Source organism: Alosa alosa, chromosome 12, assembly GCF_017589495.1.
Source record: "Alosa alosa isolate M-15738 ecotype Scorff River chromosome 12, AALO_Geno_1.1, whole genome shotgun sequence".
NCBI classification, from domain to species: Eukaryota; Metazoa; Chordata; class Actinopteri; order Clupeiformes; family Clupeidae; genus Alosa; species Alosa alosa.
The window spans coordinates 8,586,475-8,598,157 of record NC_063200.1 but is presented as its reverse complement, the minus strand read 5'-3'; the positions used below and the strand labels follow the sequence as shown (position 1 = coordinate 8,598,157).

General features: G+C 40.1%; 1 protein-coding gene and 1 long non-coding RNA gene across 2 annotated transcripts; both read left to right on the top strand.

Annotated features, from left to right (window-relative positions):
• Positions 1–4,880: 4,880 nt before the first annotated feature.
• On the top strand, positions 4,881–9,355 carry LOC125304883. The gene is made up of 4 exons (XR_007195287.1): positions 4,881–4,966; positions 5,490–5,607; positions 8,041–8,156; positions 9,053–9,355. It is a non-coding gene; the product is annotated as an uncharacterized LOC125304883 (long non-coding RNA).
• A 102-nt stretch (positions 9,356–9,457) lies between these two features.
• On the top strand, positions 9,458–11,683 carry LOC125304804. Its single transcript, XM_048259300.1, has 5 exons — positions 9,458–9,462; positions 9,532–10,102; positions 10,282–10,440; positions 10,608–10,703; positions 10,841–11,683. The coding sequence occupies exons 1-3, from the start codon at positions 9,458–9,460 to the stop codon at positions 10,402–10,404; spliced, it is 699 nt and encodes a 232-aa protein (XP_048115257.1). The 3' UTR covers positions 10,405–10,440; positions 10,608–10,703; positions 10,841–11,683.

The following is an 11,683-nucleotide window of genomic DNA, read 5'->3' as shown; positions in this document are numbered from 1 at the left end:
TTGTGTAAACTTTACCATGCAACAGCCAAAACTGTATGTAAACATGATACAGAAATACCACCGTCTTATCTGGGCCTGAGCTTGTTTAAAATGGACTGAGGTGAAAGGTCCTCTGTTAGACCAATCAAAATTTGCAATATTTTTTGGAAATCATAGACTCATCTGGGCTAAAGAGGAGACGAGAGAAGTATCCAACCTATCCAAATTGTTTTAGTGCTCAGGTTCGAAAGCCAACATCTATGATGGTGTGGAGGTGCATTAGTGTCTACAGCAAGGGCATCTTGCACATCTGGCAAGGCACAATCAATTCTGAACGATGTATACAGGTTTTGAGCAACATATACTGCCATCCAGGCAATGTTTTTTTTTTTCAGGGAAGACCTTGAATATTTCAGGAAAACAATGCCAAAATGAATTCTATACATATTTAAACGGTATTTCCAAGGTGCTAAAATGGCCTGTCTGCAGCCCAGACATGTCAAATTAGGTGCATCATGGAATGAAAAGCATGATAGAATAAAAGAATACCTCATACTGTTGAGCAACTGAAATCCTACAGCATATTGGGAATGGGACAACATTTAATTCTCAAAACTCTAGCAACTGGTCTCCTCAGTTCATAAACATTTACAGAATTTTGGTAAATGAATGAGGTCAACGAGTTTAATGAATAAGTCACTGATGCCACTCTGAACTCTGAGTCTACTGTGCTTTCTAGGCTTATGGATCTTAGCTCTCTCCATAGTTCTAACAGCCATCATAAATTGGAAATGTTTTGAATAAAAGGTGAAGGCCCTTAAATTCATGAAGAATTCCCCCATCAGGACCACACCCGGCACTCTCACAAATATGGGCCTGATGGAAGTGTGTTAGCAGTGGTTGGTAGAAACTGCCACACTGCTGACGGATGTTGCAGCTGGGCACTCAGGCGAATGATTTTTTATGGCTCAGGTATAGTGGAGATACTGTAAATTACTTTCAACTTTTCACCCAGAGGAAATTGCTAGACAGTTTATTTTACTTTCGAAACAGTTGTTCTGCATCAAATCGAGAATAAAGACCAAAGGGAGAGATTTCAGAATTGGACTGTTTGCTTTTGTAAAAGTGTGGCACTGGGTAATGGTATTCAAAAGGTGAGCAGAGGACATAAATCCTTTAAATCCAAGTATGTTCTATTTGTACGGCATTAATGCATTTCCAAGTATTGCATAAGCATGTGCATATTCTGTACAGTATGTTATTGTGTCTGTGTGTGTGTGTGTGTGTGTGTTTTATGGCAACACAGTGTCCCCTGTCTGCTGGTAAACCTCTTCATAAGTCATTGGAATGGGTTATGGGACCCAGCCCCAGCTGTCTGGGCCATGTGACCATCTTCCATAAAGGGAATGAGCTCCATCCTGATTGATCAGTCCTTGCATCGACTTAATTGAAGTGGACAGACAAGCCCAGGCATGATATACACATGATATGCTTGCCCCTCTTGCCATCCTTCTCCTTCTGGGTCTGTCTGTCAGTCAACCCCTGGCTCTATCACTGCTAAGCTTTCCCAAAAAACTGGTTACGCAACATTAGCAGAGGCAGTGGGACATATATCATCTACTTTCATCATTACACTAACAACCTTTAAACACAGAGCTAACAGCTGGTGCTAATATCAGTCCAAATGTTCCCACCTCCCTTTCCTACCTTGCATCATTACCCAAGGTCATCATTCTGGACATATTACATGGCATTTGGAGCATTTCCCCTATCTCCTTGTGTAATTACTTCTTTATTCATGACCTTTTCCTAAAATATGCTCGGTATGTAATTTAATCATCTGGTCGGTGAAGGGAGCTGGAAGGACATACAGTATGGGCCCACCTTTCCCCACTAAAAGAGCACACCAGCACTCAAGCACATGAGTGACACCTTAATTTAAAAGTGACCCTTAAGAATGGGATATGGATCCATCAATCAAGACGGCAGAAGGAGGGCGAGAGAGAGAAAATCAGTGGCAGAATGAAAGAGCTCTGCTATGTATGCGTCATGGAGGCATTTCACTGTGAACCTAACCATCAATGATTCATCTTAGTAATAAGGCATGCAGATTTGAACATTGAATTGACCAACTTTGAGGTCAGGAAAGCTTGCTGGAATATACCTGATTGTCCCATGGATCCTGTGGGATGGTGCCCTGTGGTATAATGCTTTGCCACAGTCTATGTCATGTCACTGACATTAATAATAAACACAGCTATCTATGGACCCTTTCAAGAGAGTTCCATTATCAGCATCATAGTTGGCCCCACAAGACTTCCGTTTTAATAATAATAATAATAATAATAATAATAATAATAATAATAATAATAATAATAAAGCTTTATTTGTATAGCACCTTTCATACACAGAATGCAGCTCAAAGTGCTTTACATTTGAAGCATGTAACACAATAATAGTCAGTCAGTCATTATCAATCACTTTTCTTTGCTGTTTATGTCATACTCAGCAACATATCAAAATATAGAAAATGGCGTCATAAGACTGGCAGCCTTAACCCTCTTACCCCCACAAGCCGCCATATGGCAACTGTGGCAAGGAAAAACTCCCATATTCCAGGAAGAAACCTTGAGCAGAACCTGACTTAATAGGGGGGAGCCCATCTGCTTCTGGCTGGCTGCGCCCTCCAATAGTAGCAGATGTAGAATAATCTGAAAATGTAGTCTACAGGATAAGATGAGTTAACTAAAAGCTTTCCTGTACAGGTATGTTTTCAGATCTTTTTAAAAATATTTACTGAACTTCGCCTGCTTGATGTACAGAGGCAGGGTGTTCCATAGTTTGGGGGCATAATGGATAAACGCAGCTTCTCCACTTTGTTTGTGGAGCACTTTTGGGGCGATTTAAAAGATTAGAATTGGATGATCTAAGTTTCCTTTGTGGTTGATAAGATATTAAAAGCTCAGAGATATATGAAGGTGCTATGCCATTCAGAGCTTTGTAAGTAATTAACATAACCTTAAAATCAATTCTATAGGAAATAGGGAGCCAGTGCAGTTCAGCCAACACAGGGGTGATGTGTTCTCTCTTCTTAGTCTTAGTTAAAAGTCTAGCCGCAGAGTTCTGTATGAGTGCCAATTTCTTTAGATGTTTTTGGGAAGACCAGTGAAAAGTGCATTGCAGTAGTCTAACCTGCTAGTGATAAAGGCGTGAATTAGTTTTTCTGCATCTTGTTGAGTTAAAAAGGGCGCACTTTGGCAATGTTTCTCAAGTGGAAATAGGCTGTCTGAGTAACTTTACTGATATGGGGCTTAAAACTTAACTCTGTATCTAAGATGACACCGAGGCTTGTTACTTTTGGTTTGACCTGGTGTGCCAAGTTCCCCAGATTACTAAGAATAATATCTCGCTTTAGTTTTGGTCCAACCAGAAGTACCTCTGTTTTGTCATCATTTAGTTTCAAAAAGTTTTTGCTCATCCACTGATTAATGGAGGTTAGGCATGCAGTGAGGGAGCAAAGGCCATCTGGGTTAGTTGGCTCCACAGAAAGATACAATTGGGTATCATCTGCGTAGCTGTGGAAGTTTACATTATGCTGACTTATGGCGTTTCCCAATGGAAGCATATATAGAAAATAGCAGGGGACCAAGGCAGCTCCCTGGGCCACATCAAAAAGGCAAGTCATGTTTTCAGATACATGATCTCCTAGACTGATATAAAAATCTCTGCCAGTAATCTAGGTTTTGAAACCAGTTTAGAGCATTATCAGAGACCCACCCACCCGCAAGGCGGTGAATTAGGATGCTATGATCAATGGTGTCAAATGCCGCACTCAAATCCAGAAGAATAAGGATTGAGACTTTGTTTGAGTCGGTAGCTAGTCTGAGATCATTGAATATCTTTACTAGAGCCGTTTCTGTGCTGTGATTTGATCTAAAACCTGATTGGAATTTTTCAAGCATACTGTTTTCGTTGAGGAAGGTATTTAACTGATTGCAAACAACTTTTTCAAGTACTTTGCTCAAAAACGATAGATTTGATATAGGCCTGTAGTTGCTCAGATTGGTATGGTCAAGTTTTGACTTTTTAAGTAAAGGTTTCACAACAGCGGTTTTAAAAGCAGTTGGAAATATACCTGTTTCTAATGAGGTATTTATTACCTTGAGAATAACATTCCATATGTTATCTTAATGCAGAGGAAGTAGATTGGGGCCCAAATAGAACATTCAAGCATTGTTTTTGTTTTTATTGTTGAAAGGGTCTATAAGCACATAGCAGGAGGAGGAAACACGCCCCAAATAAGGCAGCAGGGTCAGTCTCCTGGCCTTTTTAATATGAGGGGCCAGCAGAAGTGCCACTGAAGCATACATTACATTAGTCATGTGGGTGTACCTCCTATCTGTGCAGCCACTGTCTATAATGTATGGCTCGGTTTGCCGCCAAAGGAAGCGCACTGGCCTCAAGCAACTGCTGCATTTTTCATACAGCTCATGCACTTTGTTTAACAACACAATCATTCAGAATGTCTAGAATAGCAAGCAACTGTAACCTGAAACAGCCTCCACTGCCATGCCATTGACGGTAATTGCAATGTTGTTGCACTGTAAAAACGACAAGTCAAAATTGTTCACCTTACTAAGATTTTTGCATTCACTGACAATAAAATTGCCAGTAGGAACTTGAACTGTCTGTTGTGAGCCACTTGAACTCACTTTCAGAAGTTTCTGATGAAAAGTTCATCTTATTTTATAAATTAAGTTGATTTTACTTTGAAGTTGTAGTTGACACCCAGTCAGAGTGAGGTCAACTTATCTGCGCATGCTCATTTCAAATTTGTCATGGCAACCGGCTGCGACGGGGTTTCCAAGGATTTTCCCAGGAGCTCCCTTCGAAAGTTTGAAAGTTTGCATCCGCCATCTTGTCACTTTGCTGGCGGTAACTTTCCCTGACGTCTCGTCGAAGAGAAGACAAATGTCCCTTCTAACGGGTAAGGTAATCATGCATTTCTATATGCATTTTATATTTGTATTATATTTCATTGCGGGAAACAAAATCGATAAATCATAACCAGGCGAGGCGTTTATGACAATACAAATGCCCCCACTAGCTAATCGGTTAGCTTATTTTGAACAGCTAAGCTCAATATAATTATTGTCCACATATTAATTGAAAAATGTGTGTTGCCGTTATGTTTGTTATACTCGATGAATGATTGCGTTGCTTTATGCACGTCTGCTTTGCTCATTGACATGAAAACGAAGCACCGGCGGTGGTTATAGTTTACATTGCTGCTCGTGACCATGCGCTGCAACCAGGGTAGTTTAAGTTAACGTTAGCTCTAACGTGCTATAACTGTGATGCAAAACCGGGTTTGATACGGTAATTAACTAGATAGATCTAGCTTCTAGCATGCGACTTTTGTGTGTTTAGCTCTGAAGCTCAACAGCATTAACGTGAACGGTTGCGAAGTATGTCGCTGTGTTCATTTTCTCCTCTTATTTTTGTCCTAGGTTTTCTATGAAGTGTTGCTTCTGCAGCTTTGCCAGCGCCACTCAAGAGCGTCTGCTCAGGCACCATCGACTCAGGCACGGAAGAGGAGCTTACTGGCCGTGTGTTTACAGTGACTGTGTATGTACTTTTAAAACACCTGGCGCCTTAAAGTCACATTTGACTAGATCACATTGTAGGACTGCCAAAATACAAGAGAAATTCACCTTTTTTTGTGATCTATGTGAATTCCGGGAAATCTGCACACAGCAGTCTTTCTTCACTCACCTTGGACGCCATTTAAAAAAACATGAGACTGTGTGTTGCCCCTTCTTGAGATGTAGTTTTAAAACAAACAATCTAAAGACTTTTAGTTCACACAAAAGTAGGAAACACAAGCATGGTGATATCAGAACCTGTTTAAGAGCAGACTTAGAAAATGAGCCTATTGAGACAGATGCCTCTGACCAACCATTAGGTATCTGTAGTGAGGAAGATGCATTTCCAAGTAGTTCTGGAAATTCAGATGTCCAAGAAAAGGAGGAGAAAGTAGATGCTGAGACTCTTGAACACAGGGCTGCTGGGTTTTTTCTACGTATGCAAACTGAATTACATGTTAGTAGACGCGCTGTACAGAAAATAGTTGAGGGGTTTAATGACATTTTACATCTTTCAAAATCCCACTGATACAAGGTATCAAAGCAGTGCTTGCAGAACACTGCATTGAATTATATGATAGTGTTCTCAATAAGATTAATGATGCTGTCTTGGAAACAAATCCATTACTTGTGAGCACTGAAGGAAAGGGTGCATTGGCCACTGATCACAGGAGGAATCTTTTTTTTAAAGAGAAGTTCCCTGTAATTCAGCCTACTGAGTATACATATAAAAGAACCCATAAACAAACATTTGTTTATGTTTCAATCATCAGGTTCTTGAAACTTTGTTGAGACAGCCAGATTTTGTGGAGAAGTTGGTGTTTAGTCAGGGGACAACCCAGGTCAATTTTGCTCTTTTCGGGAGACGGACAGTACTACAAAGACAATGGTCTTCTGGGTGTGCAAGATGCAAGTATCTCTATAGGACTTTACATAGATGACCTGGAACTATGTAATCCTTTGGGATCTTCAAGAAAAATCCATAAAATTACAGCTGTTTATTGGATTTTGTTGAATTTACCAAGCAAGTTTCGCTCTACTCTCCCCTTAATTCAACTGGCTTGTCTTGGAAAAACTGTTGATGTCAGACAATTTGGGTATGATGCCTTTCTTTATCCTTTGATTAAGGATCTTGGATTTCTTGAAAAGTCAGGAGTGTATATTGAGGCCCTAGATACGTTTGTAAAGGGAACAGTGTTCTGTGTCTGTGCTGATAACCTTGGTGCACATAGCTTAGCAGGTTTTCAGGAAGCTTTCAATGTCGAAAAATTCTGCAGATTTTGTTGCATCAGTCGAGACCAAATTGGAAATTGTGAGCCAAGGAACTTTCCACTAAGAACTGTGACACAACATGATTCTTTTGTGGAACAACTCAAGTTGAGTGATAAGCCTAAGCCATGTGTGAATGGGGTTAAATCATCCTGTGCTTTAAGTAAGTTGTCTTTCTTCCACCCAGTTACTGGATTTCTCCCTGATCTTTTGCATGATCTATTTGAAGGTGTTGTCGCGCAGTGGAGTTATGTTTGTGTTTGAAAGAATTGATTAGAAAAGGTTTCATTACATTCGATGGACTGAATAACCGCATAAAACAGTTTCCATATAAATTCTCTGATTTGGTCAACAAGCCACAGCCAATTACAAAGACGAGTCTTGCATCTGGAAAGGTAAACGTAACGGGACATGAAAACTGGGCACTTTTACGTTTGCTACCTCTTTTGATCGGGGAACTATATACCTGAACAAGAGCGTCATGGGAAATTTTAATGGACCTTAAAGAGATTGTGGAGATTTCGTGTCTACTCACGTTATCAGAGGGAACATTATGTTACTTAGGGAATAAATTGTCTGACCATCGACAGTTGATCACTGGCACCTTTCCTGAATTTAAGTTGAAACCAAAGCATCACTTCATTGATCACTATGTGCATCTCACACGGTGCTTTGGGCCATTGGTGGATCTGTGGACGTTTAGATTTGAGTCTAAGCATAGTTTTTTCAAACAGGCAATCAATGATGCTCACTGTTTTAAGAATGTACTACTCACCCTTTCCACTAAGCATCAACAGCTCATGGCATATCTTCTTGACACCCAGCAATTGTTCAAGCCAAAATTGCATGTTGGTAGTGTAGATAGAGTGAAAATATCATCTTTAGATGAAAAGCTCAGGACAGTAATAGAAAAGAAGTACCCAAATGAAGATGATGTCTCTTGCCAAAGAAGTACATTTGTATGGGACCCAGTATGTGAGGGACATGATAGTGTCTGCGGGTGAATGCAGTGGACTGCCAGAATTCTTTAGAATACTACACATATTGGTGGACAAGTGGTGGAAAGTGTATTTTGTCACCACAAAGTTATCATCTTGGTACATGGAACTTTATCGGTCTTACCAACTCATTGATAACTGTTACTCAGATTTAGAGATTCTGGATCCAGAGACTTTGAACGATTACCACCCATTGGCTGCATACCAAGTTGCTAGAACTTTGATGGTGACCCCAAGGACTTGGCTACTGCAGTAACTTGAAATGGTAAGCACCCTTCTGTTTGTATGTTTTCTTTCTTTGTATGATAATTTTATCATGTGTTAATGACTTGTTTTTTAAGTGTTCAAGATACAAGTCATGGCCTAAAGTATTGGCACCCCTCCGGATGTGTTGGTTTTCGAGCGAAACTCACAAACTTTTGAAGGTGTTTTTATAAAATAACCAAACCAGGATATTTTCAATAGCTCAACAGAACTGAAACAACAATTGGTTGCCTCAAATTCAACACAAAATATCACCAAAATGCTGTGGGAAGTGAATACTGCACGGTCAAAAGTATTGGCACTCTCAATTGTGTCTTTGCAGTGTCTTTTGCAGTGATAAAAGCACACTTTTTATTGTTAAAATCTACAGCTAAGGTTATGGGTAGTCAGACGTCAGCTGTGCATTCCTGAGAAGTATAAGCCCATAAAGGATAATAAACTCGATTCTACTTGAAGAAAACCTCATACTGTCCATATAAACCAACAGAGATGTATAGTGAGTAAACTGGAGATTTTTGTCCATTAGAAATGGGCTTATATTTCTCAGGAGTGCTACCACAGCTGATGTCTGACTACCCATAACCTTAGCACTTGATTTTAACAATGCAAAGTGTGCTTTTATCACTGCAAAAGACACCTGTTGTGAAACGTGCCAATACTTTTGACTGTGCCGTATTCACTTCCCACAGTATTTTGGTGATATTTTGTTACATTTGGGGAAACCAATTGTTTCAGTTGTATTGAACTGTTGTTATTTTATCAAAAAACCTTCAAAAGTGTGTGAATTGAGCTTAAAAACCAACACTTCTTGAGAGGCGCCAATACTTTTGGCCATGACTGTATATGGTTTCAGTTTAAAGTGTCGTGTAAATATCTGTTCTTCTTTTGTCCTCACAGGCTTTGTTGCTTCTGGTCCACATAAATCCCAAACTCGTCCGTAAGATTCGGCTGACCAAAGCTCCTGAAACTTTAGAGGAACTGTACAATGAACTGCGTCAAAAACTTGAACTTGTGGGTGAATTCTGTATACAGTATGAAGACTCAGACTTTGGCCTGGCAGTTTGCAACCTGATTGACATAGCAGAGTTACCTTCAGAAAAGGCTGTCTTGCATATTCTGTGGAGCAGTGAGGACATGCAATCACCACCACCTCCAACACCAACTCGGTCATCCTCCATCTCTTCCCTTGACACAGCCAGCATTGGATCTCAGACTCAATCCACAGCTTATCTTCAGTTGTCTTGGACATATAGGAGGAACGTTTCACAGTGGCCCCTCCGTTCCCGATACCATCATTCTCATATGATGTTGAACTGATACTCCGCAAAGGGAATGAAACGTTTGAAATATTAGGAAGGGTTTACATGTAACCAGAGATGTGAAACGGAGATTCTGGACAAGTTGGCACAAGAAATATTTACTGTGAAAGCCTACCCTGACAAACATGAGTTCGAGTCTGTTGCTGCTGAACTTGTCAACAAACATCCCTGCCTCAAAGAGCCTGGTGGTGGTACTGGATATGCGGGATGGACAACCAGCATAAAGTACAAGATTGGGAACTACAGATCAAAACCACGTCAAGCTGGATGTAATGAGGTTGGTGTCAACAGGAGAACAAGAAGAGAGGTGGTGGATGATCATGGTGTCAACAGGCGAAGAAGAGATGATGATGGGGATGGTGGTCCGGAGGGAAGGTTTTCTTTGAAAAAACCAAAGCGAGGTGAGGTCAACCATGTACCAGATCATCCTGAAAGCTACACTGAGGAGGACTTGGAAGACCTGAGGTCTTCCCTGGTTGAAGCCATGAAGAAGAAAAACAAGGACATGGAGTTCATCAGCCAGAAGATGGACATCACATTCTCCTTTAGGAGAATGGAGATTGTAGAGATGGAACCCATGGTCTCAGAGGTTCTGGAGAGGTGGTCCGGTCTATTTCTTGAAGAACAGGTAAGGCATCTTTTTTTTTTTTCTTGTATTTGGTGCATTTGTTTACATTTGTGTTATGGCTTTTTCATAATAGTGTTTGAAGGTTAATTTGTATCATGGCTGAGAGTTTGCAGTCTTAATTATAATAATGAAAGCACACAATCAGCTTGTTGTATTTGTAATGCATTTGTTTCATTCAGATTTGTCAAGAGTTCACTCGTGTGACCACCAAGGACCTGATGGGAACATTTAAAACTGCCCTTGAGATGTTCACCCCTCGTCTGCTGAAATTATATCGTGCCAGGAAGGGCGCCTTTAGTTGAGAGATGGAAACCCTTTTGGAAATGCTTGACAAACAGGTTATTATATTGACTACAAGGCCTTTTGTTCAGTTTTTCCACTAATATTTTAAAACCATTAATCAAGAAGAATTATTTTTTTGCATCAGCTACATTGGTGAGTTCCATCTTGATTGACTATTTAATACAGTAAGGTATTTGTTTGTCTTTATATTCTTCCAAAACAGACATCTGACATCACAAGTCATCGCAGACAGGCAGCTGTGGAAGGTCTTCCCATATTTCTGCGGGAGAATACTGAGAAGCTTTTCTCTAGATGCTTGGTGAGTGCAGCTTGGAAGACCTTCAGCTTTTAATAATGTGTTATATAGCAAAGAAGAGGCCATACACAAATAGACATCACACTTTATTGACTAGTTTTCTACAGGACATTATTTCAGTGGTGTTTTTGTTTTGTCAGGCAACTGATTTAGATGACGAGCAGACGAAAGGCATCAAGATGGGTGTCCTCACAGTGCTTGATGATGATGACGCAGTCATTAATATTGCCCTCGTGTTGGAGGAAACCATTGTCCTGAAAGATATCCCAGACACCCCGACTGCGCTTGCGTATCTTTTTGGCCTGCTTTATGCCCTCAACATGGAGTTCCCAAAAGACATCAGGTATACCTTTGAAACTATCCAGCACATTTTCATGGAAATGTCCACCAATTGCTCACAGCGTGTCCGGAGCTTCAAGACCAAGCTGTTAAACCAGTGATTCATTTTCCATGGGGAAGATTTCTTTTATCATGTCTGTTCATTTATTATGTTTGGATATTCTTCACATAGACCACCGTATAATTTTTATGTTCCTTTTGATTTCCCCAACTTATTGACATGTGCCTTATTTGCTCTGGACACAAGAGCTTTATTTTGACGAAAAACAAATCTTTTATTTGTAGCTGTCATAACTGTCAACAGACTTCAATATTGATTGTTCAGTAGAAGTTGTGTTTCACCATTACTGTTGAAGCCTGCATGTTTGCATGTTTGGCTTTGTTTAAAGTGTGGTTCAGATAATATGCCATTTTCAGCTGTGGATTTACACACTTGTGAATACTTAGGCACTTAACCATTTACCTGTCATCTTTGGCAATATTGCATTATTTGTAAGGTCTCAACAGGAGTCGGAAAGTAAAAAAAACAAAAACTGCCCATATACTGAAACCTGATTTGCTTTGGGCATAAGATTACTTGTTTACATTGTGGAATTGTAAAGCTGTTTCTGCCAAAGTGGTTCAAATAAACATGCATAAATTAA

What these genes read in the sequence shown, in the direction of transcription:
- LOC125304804 (XM_048259300.1), top strand. An exon ending in GTCTATTTCTTGAAGAACAG is followed by an intron (nt 10,103 to 10,281) that starts GTAAGGCATCTT and finishes TGTTTCATTCAG; the next exon opens with ATTTGTCAAGAGTTCACTCG.